This window comes from Podarcis muralis, chromosome 2, assembly GCF_964188315.1.
Source record: "Podarcis muralis chromosome 2, rPodMur119.hap1.1, whole genome shotgun sequence".
Classification (NCBI taxonomy): Eukaryota; Metazoa; Chordata; class Lepidosauria; order Squamata; family Lacertidae; genus Podarcis; species Podarcis muralis.
Genome location: NC_135656.1, coordinates 53,071,742 through 53,083,836, shown reverse-complemented (window position 1 = coordinate 53,083,836; position 12,095 = coordinate 53,071,742). Strand labels below are relative to the sequence as shown.

Genomic DNA, 12,095 nt, shown 5'->3' with positions numbered 1-12,095 from the left:
CCCCAAACCCCAAACCCAGATTTGAAAGCAGGGTTGTTGTGGTTCCATATGGGGAGAGGAGAGGTTTATGTATGTATAGGTTTATGTATGTATAGCCTCAGTATCCTCCTATAACCCCCTCAAAAGAGACTATGGAAAAGAAAATAGGTTAATATGTGTGCTGCGTGCAGGTTCTGGTATTTGTGTTTCTGTCTCTATCTGTGATTTTTAAATCAATGTTGTACGGAACTGCCTCGAGAATCTGAAGGCTTGGCAGGCCATTCAGTTGAGAAGACTGCTGCTGCTATTGCTGCTGAGGCTGAGAAAAGTTAAGGCCAAGGTCTATTATATTTCATTATTACCCCGGGGGAAAAGAAAACAGAAGGGGGCACGGGTGGTACTAGAATGGAAGTGGCAATTACACAGCCCCCAGTGGCAGCAATATTTGTAACAGCAAGTGGTGTAGAGATGATATATTAGGCAGTTTAACAAAATGACCCTGAAATTGGGCTATCATTCAGTGATGCACTCTGAGGTGTTTTTTTTATTCATGAATCTCCACTTTTGGTGTTCAGAATCTCTAGCTAAAAAACCTCTGCAGAACTGAGAAGATCTCTTGTCTGTCTTTGGCCAGAGTCACTCAGGTGCACAGTTCCATGTAGCAAGGAGAAGTCTGATTTCAGAAGGGGGAGATGTTCGCCTTGCCACATGACCCCCAGACCAAGGTGGAGATAGAGTGTATCAGTGAACTTCAGATCCATATTGTTAACCCACACACATGAACCAAGCGTGCTAGAAATGTTTTTAGTTGTTTAGTAAAGACAAAACCCACAATATTTTAATATTTTTAGGCAGGATTAATAGATCTGGAAGACATGATTTTGGCTGGGGACCCTAAACTGTAGACAGTGAATTAGTTACCACTACCCCCCCCCCCCCAAATGCATAGCAGGTTATGCTAGGCTAAAACTCCAAATGCACAGCCCAATCCTGAATGTTTTTCAAAATTTACTATCAAATATATGCTCTTCACATAGTTCTGCACAAGGTGAAAAGCTTCCATATATTCAGAGTCCCATATACACACATGCATTGGCTACATATTGACTCTTCATCCCCACTGCCTTCATGAGAGACCTAACAGTGGCACTGTAAGAGATGGCACCAAGGAGATGGAAAATTGCCCAACGGCAATTGAAAAAACCTGCATGTATGGTGGTAGCTGTATGATCAAAAGAACTATTTTGTCCAGATATATACCTAAATACACATAAAAACTGTTTAAAAAACCCTGCATTTGAAACTAGTCAAGACAGAGTAATAACTCCACATTTCTGTAGATTTCCTTTATATTTATTTATGTCATTTTACTTTGCTTTTTATCCTGTGCCATGACATTCTGGAACCCCCACAGGCCCTTTTGTTCCTTCTTGAATTAATGATGCAATGTCACCGCTATTTAAATTTCCACTGTGCCCCCCTTTGTCTCTGTTTTAGCAGCCATTATGTATTATAGATGAGACCAACTGGGATGTCAAGTGTGGTCCTGGCTCTCACTTGTCTCAAGTAAATTTCATAAGAAAGGTTTCAGTGCATTAAATCAGGCATGGAGCATTTCCACATACAAACTGAACACCTTCCAGCCCCTCTCCTGCCAGTTATGCAAGGTTGGTAATGCAGGATGGAAAAGGGAAGAAAATAGAAATTAAATGTGTGCTGCAACCTGTGTAGGTTTTGTGTTTGCGTTACAGGCAGATTCAAAGGGAAACCAAGTAAAACCTCTCATGTGAAAAATGCTTGTATGGGCTTGCAGATGTTAGAGGAGCATTTTAGGAATTTGCATAACTGTAGGTTTGCAGTTCAGCAGGAGTATCCCATTCCAGTCAGTCTGGCATATGAATGGAAGCAGGCTGATGAAGTAACTGGCTGGCTTTGATTTCCGTGAATGATTTGCAGCTCCCACAAAAACAATCTGTTTGCATTCATGTTCTACATGAATCATTTTGAAATGTTTTGCTGATTCCTGGGCAATGTTTGAAGAAAAATATTCAACACTATATGGGCAGTGTACACTGGTGGCATTTGTATAAACCACAGGGGGATCTGATTTCAACAGGAGTTGGTTTGTACTATGTGGGTATTTATCGAGTCATAAAAATAAAGTACTGCTGCAAAAGCTTTCTGAGATAAATCTGTCAGAACAGGACTTTTTGAATAATTTGTTCAAATGCAGTAGATACTTGTAGAGTGTTTGGCTTAACTTACTTAGAAGAAAGAGTTCAGTAAATTACTGTTGAAGTAGAACACTTTCTCATTTTGAGCCAGCCAAGCATCCAGCAAGGAAAAGAACCAGATTCTGTACTCAGTCATGGATAGTGTGATGTATGGAAATGAGAGAAAAGATTGAAAGGCCTTCTATGGTGGTGCTGATTTCTGGTGAATGCAAATTAAATTGTTTGACCTTTGGAACCAAACTTGTGGTCTTTAGCTCTAACTGCTTTTGGTTGTAATGCCAAGTCTTACAGGAGAACAGAAGGTAGAAGGATTTTTCATTGTCCAAAGCCAGCTCTTTAAGTTTGTTGAGGCTGTGCTACTTAGAACGTTGGTTTTCTCTTGGAAAGTTCTCCATTTATCTTCAGTTGTCAGTTGTCCTCACAAAAACCCCATGAGAACAGCCACACGTATTCCCGTTTCACAGAAAGGGAGTGAAGAGATTACAACTTTGCCCAAGGCTACTCAATGAATCCATGGGTTATAAATTTGAATTCACAAGTTCAAGACCAACATGCATTCCACTGAGCATGTTGGCCTTTGTAAATGCTTTTGGATACCTAAATTGCTTATTGCACGGCTATTATTGCCTCCCTTACAAATTCTTCTCATTGCATTAGCAGAAGACCAAACTTGCAGGGCTATGCAGAATGAATAGTGGTAAGTTTTGAAATACGAACAAGGCAGCTTGAAGAAACTGCCAGAATAGTCACCAGTCCACCATGGAGCAAATATCTAGGGAATGTAGGGACTTTAGTCTTTGAACTCCACGGATAACTTGTCACTAAATTGAATATGTTTCTTTTGTATGGATAAAAACTGTCAAAAGCCTAAATTTATTAGGCAAAAGTGTGGTTACCTTTTTGATGTTACATTCCTGTTGAAATTGCTACAGTGCAGCTCCCTCTTGGCTTCTAAAGCGATGGTGGGAGCCTTCAGGGAAGAGTCCGTGATGCTTCCCATTCTTATGCCACTGCCATCCTTCATGAAAGCTAGAGCATTATTGCATTGTGAAGGAGCTGCAGCATGGACCTCTCTCATATAACCCAGGGCTTCTGACACTTTCTTTGTGAGGTAGTACAAGAGCTACTACTTCTTCCCAAGCTGCCCAAGGAATGTCAGAAAAGACCCCTATATTGTTGCCCTTAGTTCAGATTTTTGAAGTTTGTATGGCAAGTGACAGTTGTACTGCCCTTCATGTGTTGCAACTCTTCAGATAACCCAACTGAGCTTGAGATCTACCAGTTGTTGCCTGCAAAAGTAAATAATGCCTTAAGAAAATGTGAATTTCCAATTGGTCTTCTGCCCTAGACTGCTTCCTTATTTTTGTCTCAAAATTTTATTGATTTCTTACGTAAAACCCAATCAGAGGTTTTACTGTAGAGATAAATAGACTGGATTACGGCTTTTCTCCTTCCTGGAAAACCTAATTATATTTTCAAATTAGAACAATAGATTAGACTTGCTTCTATGCTATGCTACACAATATAGTTGTATAAGAGGATTCTCTATTGAGTTATCAGGAGTAAAACTGGTAGCCTGCCCTTTTTTCTTTTCTGCTTACGGCACAATGGTCCTGATCTAGTGAAAGTTGTGACTAAGATCCATTGCATTTGAAACCAATGCAGCAAATTAGTCATGATTAAATTAAGTCATATGGCTTTTAATGGGGATTCATGCCTGACTGAAATGCAGTGATTCAAACCACCGTCATTTCTTGTATCTAATTTACAGTAAAAAATCTTGTTGTTTTCTCTCTGTTCTGATCCTTATCATGTTTACAAGCTGGTTTAATTCCCATTTCTAGTTAATGGAAATAAATACAGAGGAACGGTTTTCTCAACTGACCGATATCCAAGACTTTGCTTATTTGTCCGATATCAACTGGGATGCTGTACTTCAAAAGACAGTAGAGCCTGGATTCCTTCCTACCGTAAGGATTATATTTTTAATTATATAAAGTCTCAAATGATAGGGTTTTTTAAATTTTAGAATATTTTTAGCCCGCTTTTCAGATTGAAGTCCACAAAAGACAGCTTACACAGCCAGCAATTTAAAAACAAACCAGTTCATTGGTTGCAGTGATGGCCAAACTCCTCTTTTGGGGGATGAGGGGGAATGATGGGGGAGTAGTCTTTGTTGTAATTATGTACCAAGAATGTGGTGGCTTTTTTTGCTTTTTATTAAAGTTTGGCAACAAATAGTGAATCACACAGATCATACAGGTCTCCCCTGCCAGTTAGACGATGGTGAATAGGATGATGGGGTAATGACTGCTCCCCACATTAAATGGGGCCCCCCTTTGCGTGGTCAGGCGCAGTCCCCTGGACCCTATGCGACACCATTAGCGCAGGCTTGGCTTCGCCTTTTCCAGGTGGGATACCTGGAGGTCTCTGCCTACCTCAGCCAGTTGCCCAATCCCGCCTGGGGAGGCGTTGCCAAGGTGATTGGGAGCTCTTGGTATGGTTTCTTTTCCAAGTATAGAACCCAAGTATAGCTATAGAGCCAGCTTACCATGCGAGTCTCATTCTGTTTGGAACATTCTCTCTCCCCTTACCCCAGAAAGGGAAGTTGAACTGTGACCCAACCTTTGAACTTGAAGAAATGATTTTGGAGTCCAAGCCACTTCATAAGAAGAAAAAGCGCCTGGCTAAGAAGGAGAAGGAAAGCGGCAAAAATGATTCCAGGGAGGTGAGAGTTGGCAGGCAGCTGGGCTCCTTGTTTCAGTCAAGGAAATTCATATTTGTGCAGACCAGTGGACTTGTTGCCGATGTAAAGATGCCAGCATTTTAATGCGTTCAAGCTTTGTTAGATGTCTTCCTGACATATTGGTCTCAAAAGACAAGAGACAGTGATGCTCAAACTGCTTACTCAGGTCTAATCGCATTGACGTTAATGGCAGTGCTCCAAATGAGTGGCTTGAAGAGAAGATTGCAGCCAAAACAGGCAAGGCATCACCCTACTTGGCTGCTTGTCTCTGCAGATTTGGATAATAATGGTAGTAGTAGTTCCTTCAGTTTCTAAATTATTTGCTTTTTTACTGTGTGTCACTGGTACTATATTTTCTATACGTCCACTTTTAAAACTGCTGGAATATGAAATGATTGCTAATAGCAAATAATGCTTTCTGACTTTGGTGTCAGGTTTTTGTTAGCAATAACCTGCTTGAAGGGCCCTCACTGAAACCCCCCTTCTACAACAGACAGGCATATAATTCTTTCTGTTTTCTTAGCCCTTCATGTTCAGACAGGGAAGAAATTGGGGAAAGTAAACTGTGTCTGTACTATTTACTGATTGTGATAGGAGAGCACCTTCTTGTTTTCTTGGCAATCACCCTAATGCTTTTCTCTAGGTTCATCCTTCTACCCTCTTCCAGCTATATGGAGTTGAGCTCGTATGAGATGCTCCAAAATATAATATAAATACATAGTACAAAGGCAAATAATTTAGACCATAACCCCCCATCACTTGGTGTAGTAGAAACCTATTATCTGTCTGTCTGTCTATGAATGTGTCTGAGAATGGACTACTCTCCCTTCTGAGATTTAGTATCAGATGTGAAATAATGCTATAACTCTCCTTGCTGCTTGGCAGGTTGAAATAGTTGATAAGTGGCTATGTTGGTAAATTTACCCTTTGGTGAATTGTCAGTAGTAGGCACCCTTGCATTCTGTTAAGAGAACAAATGGGCAAAAATAAGAGGATCTTCCTAAGCTTTTTGCTTCCCACACATCTTTCTATTTTTTCCTGAAATTGTCCACTCTTTTAATGTGACCCACCTACAGAATATATTGGGTTAGTCTCATACAACTTTATTCTGCAACCCTTCATTTTTCTGTAGCTTCATAAAGCAGCAGAATCTGGATCCAGGAGTGACAGAGGGGTATGATATCTTCTGCTCACCATTACCAGTATCCCTAGATTTCAGATGACTTTAATGTTCCTTTGTGCTAGAATGTAAAGAGATCACATGAATTTTCGAATCTTTGGTGCATAAAGCATTGGAGATATGTGAAAAACAAAGCATTGGATCAAAGTTAGATGAACTTAGTTAATCTCACTAAGTCATGATTAACTTGTCCGAGGCTTAAGTTGTCCGGATTCAACCCATTGCTTACTATTGTTGTTGCTATCACTTCCCTATATCCCAGTGAACTGTCTATGGCCTTAATGTCATCTCATCACATAAACTTTTCTGTTTGTTTCACAATGGAAGACCTGCCAGCTTCAGAAACACCTGGAGTCAATCCAAAGGGACTTCATCATTTTCAACAGGGAGAAGTAAGTATTGAGCTGAAAAGTAGACTTTATCTTGGCAAGTGTGCTACTGCATGTCACTAAGACTATTTAGATATAAGGAAGTCTGATCAGTATTCCTCCAATAATTAAGCAGTGAGTTTGGCATGAAATCTATTGAAAGGCTTTGGGAGGTTAGGTAATGTTCACAGGCTCTTTCGTTGGGCTGCCACTAGAACAAATTATTTTAAAAGCCAACGCCAGCCCATTTCCCTGAAGTAGGCAGTCCTACTAAATTCATGTGATTAAGTATATGGTGACTGTGGTGGGTTTATAGCTCTCTTCTGTTCTCGTCTGCACCTCTTTAGGGAACAATGCATAGTTTTGAGAAATGAATTTGTGACTGACATCTTAAATAGTTGAATTATGTTTTGATTTTGTCGCTTGCTGCCTTGACATTTAAAAAGGAAAGGCAGGGGATACATATTTCAAATAAACTAATAATTAAAATAAATGACAAAGAACAAGCTCTTGGCTCGAGCGGTAAGTGGATGAATGTTATATTAGCAGAAATAATTAGATATTTAGGTAATTTAGCAAAAGCGAACTCAGCAGATTTTATCTATTAAAGGTGCCACAGGATTGCATGCTGGCCGCCACTTCCCCTGATGCCATCCTGGCCTCCTCACTGGCCAAGAAAGTTGGATACAAGCCTCCTGCCCAATTAGCTGATGGCATGTGTGCAAAGGGGGTGGGCACTCACTGAGGGGCGGGACCAACTAACCACCAGGCTTCACTTGGGTTCGCTCTTTGAGCATTTAAAGAGGCCCACATCCTACCTCCTCACACAGCTCCTTGGCTCGAGCAACAACAGGGTAAATTTTATATTAGCAGAAATAACTTGGTCTTTAGACCTGGCATATCTTCTTGGATCCCCATCATTGCACAACATGATTGTTAATATCAGGTTATATTGTGTTTTGTGTCATCCCTACCATTTCTGTCCACAACTAAGTCTATTAGTATGTAAATAGCAGAGTGCTCCATATGTGTCTCATCTCAGCAGTTCTGAAGTGATAGGCATCAGTTCCCCACTTTCCAGCCTGGTCATTCTGGTTGCAGAAGGCTATTGACCCTGGTTGCTGCATCTCTGTTATGGACTTTGATTTCTCTTATGTGTTTTGTTTTGTTTTTGTAGGATGAGGAAACAGCATAATGAAATGCAAGAGAACTTGACACTGACACAAACCAAAGACAATCAGGAAGAAGACGACCAGAATAATAATCTTTGAAATCAGTTTAGCTTCTGCTGAGGTCTTGCTGTCCAAGGTCCAGGCGTCTACTTTACCTACTTCATGGAGCTCAACAAATCAAACTGCACACTGCTATCAAGACAAGGCAGACAGCTTCCCTTGCTATGGGCTCTCCAAACCAGAAGCTGAGTGTCTCCTTCCACCATAAGGAGTTAGGGCCTAGTCTCTTGCAGCAGTGCATAAGGCGCAAATTCTCATTTTATGCCTTTTCCGGTGTTTTAAAAAAGCAGGAAAGAAGGTGGTGTTTTCCCCCTCAAAGGGAACAAGAATGAAGAAAGGTCATATTTTCTTTATGTAGCTTTTCTGTGGCAGGATGTAGGGTTTGCTGATTATTGGGCTCAGTCAACTGCCTGTAGGAAAGTGATAAGGTTTTTATTAAGTGTTTGTTAGGTGGGTGGCTGCATATTTTAATAGATGTTTCAAAGAGATGGTCCGAAACTAAAATTGTGCAAATGGACAACAAGAGAGTCCAATGTCAACACCAGCTTTTTCTGCACCAGCAACTACTCTGATCTAAAGCTTATATTTAGTACACCAGCTCAAAATATACAAAGAATTATTATTTGCCATGGATTCCCCCCTCCACACACTACTGGCACTATATATGTAGCGTTCAAGGGCAAATGGATGTGGTGAGCGTGTGATCTTAGAGTTGCTATGTGAATCAGAAATTGAATTGTTGGCAGGTAGGTACAAACAAAGATATAAGTCGCTAAAATCTTCTAAGGGGATGTGGTTAGATAGAACTCACCAGCAAGTACAACTGACAGCTCTAACTGTGGGGGATGGGGCTGAACTTAAAACATTGTTGTTTGTTTTTTTTAAATGAAATAAAGGCTGCATAATCAGGAATAGTCATTCAGCAAAGGTTGATGCCCCCTAAAATCAATATGACAGCACATCACACTTAACTGTATGAAGCCTATTACCTTTGTAGCCTTAGGTTGCTATTTGACACTGTATGCACTCAGATCTGCTAGGAGCTGCCAAAGGGGAATGAGCAAGTGAGGTGGAGCGAGCGTACAAAGCATAACAATTACATAAGCCTCCATTTTTTGGCAATATTAAGAGTAGTTCTTTAAGGAAAACCAATATTATATGTATCAAAAATTCACTAGATTTTTGCTCTGTCCTGCTTCAGGGCTTTAGCCATCGTCTCGCCATGTTCTCTTCTCTCCATGTTTCCGCTGGAACGCAGCTGGCCAAGTGATATCACCGATGTGAAAGTCAAGCCCATAGTTTGCAGCCGGGAGTCAAAATGAGTGGAGTTATTATTCCACCACTCTTGCAGCCAACTGCCCCCTGGTGGCCTTTCATTTTCGTGCACACTCGTGTACAAAAATGTTTTTAAAAGAAAAGCAGCAAAGAAAAAGAAACTCTGCAAGGAATAGCTGTAAGTTCAGTACAGTGGTACCTCGCAAGACGAATGCCTCGCAAGACGAAAAACTCGCAAGACGAAAGGGTTTTTGGTTTTTTGAGTTGCTTCGCAAGACGAATTTCCCTATGGGCTTGCTTCGCAAGACGAAAAAGTCTTGCAAGTTTGTTTCCTTTTTCTTAAAACCGTTAATACCCAGGGTGCATTAGAGGTGCAGTTGCGACTTGACTTTGAGGAGCAACTCATAGCACGCGGTGTGGTAGCCTGCGGGAGAATGTTGGGGCCACTTCTTAAAATTACTGCAGACTTAATACAGTGGTGCTTCGCAAGACGAAAAATTCGCAAGGCGAAAAAACTCGCAGAACGAATTAATTTCATCTTGCGAGGCACCACTGTACTTTTCAATGCCATTTATTTCAAAATTAGAGTTAAACATTGGCTAGACTGTGCCCAGCGTCTTGGGTTTTAATCACTGTATTGAAGCAAGGCAGGCAGACACTTCATACGTTTGGCTAACTGAGCAAGCAATCTCGTCTTCGCTTTATAGGCTCACTGGGCTGCTTTCACATACGAGAAGCTGCTTTCTATTAATATCTGGTTTCTCTTGCACTCAAGGAAAGCCACTGCCTTGTGGGGAGAGGACCAATCATCTGGAATAAGTAGTTTATCTGCATGCACAAAGAAAGACGGGCTGCTTAAGCCCATCTATTTCTTCAGGCAGCTTAAGCTAAAATTGCTGCCTTGGATGTTGAAATCGATAAAATGTTCTCTAAGGCCCTCTAGCTACATCCTTTTTATGTGTACTTCCTGGAAAAATAATAATAATAACAACCCACAATTTATTTTTCAACAAAACACTTTGGCTTCTTTCTGCCAAAGAAAACCGCCCCAGGTAGCAGCTGGCCGTGACCCAGCTCTCCGCTGCTTTTAAAGGTGAAAGGCCAGTAGCTGTCTTGGGACCAAAATCTTTCCAAAATGAAATATATGTGGTATGAAATTCTCCCAGAACCAGAGTCGAAGCGGGTTCCAAAGTAGTTGGGATCAGAGCATTGCCTCGCGTGCCTGTTGGGATCATTGCATTCAATAAGAAGCAGTGTCTTTGTAGTGACACTCATCCTGCGTTGGAGACGCAACTTGTGAGGTATTGCTTTTATCAATTTCTCTTCTGTAGACCAGGCATGAATGCAATTGTATAACGTTAATCATTAGATACCCAAGCTCATCATTACCCAGCACAAAAGGTGATCACAAACTACCCTTCCTTTGGCCATGGTGCATTAAGCATAATAGATGCCAACATTCTGAATAAGCTCTAAGACTATAGCCTTACTGTGCTCTGCCTGGGCTGTACAGCTGAGATGATTAACTGGGGGCTCCCAGGCTCCAGCTCTCCCTGCCATCATTCTGCCTGGCCTGCTGCACCAGGCTGAATGGTCATGGCATTGCTTCTCAACTGGGAGGAGCCCATGTCACTGTATAGTATCAAGGAAAATCCACAAAGCCCTTTAACACAGCTTTGGTCCAACTTCCACTATTCACACTATATTGAATTTAAGTCTTACTGCTATGCTAGGACAATCTGTACGCCAATCCCATTGGCTTGATATCTCAGCTGCATGTAAAGCCTAGAAGTAAATTGGGATTGTTGCAGCACCAGGGAATAGCCTTGTCGAGATGTGTTGCTTTTTTAAGGCTGAATGTGAGCTACTAGGCCTGATTTGTACAATGTAGAACAGACAGCCTCAAAAGACTGATATTACTAGTGATGTCATTGGCACTACCCAATCGGTGCCCAAAAAACTCAATGATAAGCTGTGAAACACCCACTTTTAAAGCAGGTTTGTGGGTTATGGGGCAAGACACCATCTTTTAATTTTTTTAAATATCAAACTGTGGGCTTAGGGTCAAACAGTAAATGCATAAGCATATTTCTGTAGGTATACTTCCCCATCAACACCCACACACATCTTGATTGGAACTGTGGAACTCAACCCTGTCCCATTTCCCCCAAAAACGTTCCCCTGAAGTTGCTATTTATGCTGTAGCCTCTCATTCAGAAAAACTGCACTAGGCGAGAGGGTTAAAACTCCCTTCCTCCAGGGTGGTTGTTTTCTTGAATTAAAGATAGTGAGATGCAACAATGCGTTAAACATACTATCCTATTTGATGCTCTGTTGGTAAATGTGTTTTGCAGCAACAGAATCAGTAGCTGACAACTGTGTTTGTGGTAGAATAAAACTTTTGTGGGCAGGAGTGCCTTATGTCTAATTTGAATCCCGGAGTATGCCACAACTTGTGAGGTATTGCACTATTTTAAAATGCTAAAAGACAGCACTTTGGATTGAAGAGGACATGAGCTGCTGGCTATCTCAGAACTACCAATTTAGGGCCAAGCAGCAGCAATAATTGTTTTTTTGCATTCCAGAGGTAGCCAACATGGTGCCCTTCAGATGTTGTTAGACCAGCCCCAGCCAGCCTGACCAATGGTCAGAGATTATGGGAGTTTGCGCCCAGCAACATCTGAAGAGCACTGTGTAGGCTACTCTTGCTCGGTGCAGTTTTGATCTCTTGTCACTTTCAAGCAATAACCTTCCCATGAAAAGTTTAACTGGTAAACAGTTGTTCAACATGCCACAGTAAAATGGCCGCCTATGCACTGTCTGCCCTGGATAGCTTTCTGCACAGCGATAAATAGGAGGCATTAAATCTGGTTATATCTAACAATTGTAAGCAATTGGGTTTTAGGCTTCATCCTTTTGTCTTGCATAGAAATGGGCTGCGAAGACAGCTTGCTCATTATCAATGTTAACAGGTTAGTAATTATGTCAGGTTTAATGAAAATACACAAGTGGTATTTCTGGCACTTTTCTTCTCTTCCATTTTATAAACATGGTCTATTAAACTTTCTATAAGACTCTTAA

General features: G+C 41.2%; 1 protein-coding gene across 1 annotated transcript in view; it reads left to right on the top strand.

The window, feature by feature from the left end:
- Positions 1 to 12,095, top strand: part of STK32A (serine/threonine kinase 32A) — a 74,522-nt gene extending 62,427 nt beyond the window's left edge. The window contains exons 10-13 of the mRNA XM_028717892.2: positions 4,058 to 4,183; positions 4,813 to 4,941; positions 6,467 to 6,531; positions 7,685 to 12,095. Of these exons, the coding sequence (XP_028573725.2) occupies positions 4,058 to 4,183; positions 4,813 to 4,941; positions 6,467 to 6,531; positions 7,685 to 7,778 (414 nt within the window). The 3' untranslated portion in view covers positions 7,779 to 12,095. The remainder of the gene's footprint in view (positions 1 to 4,057; positions 4,184 to 4,812; positions 4,942 to 6,466; positions 6,532 to 7,684) is intronic.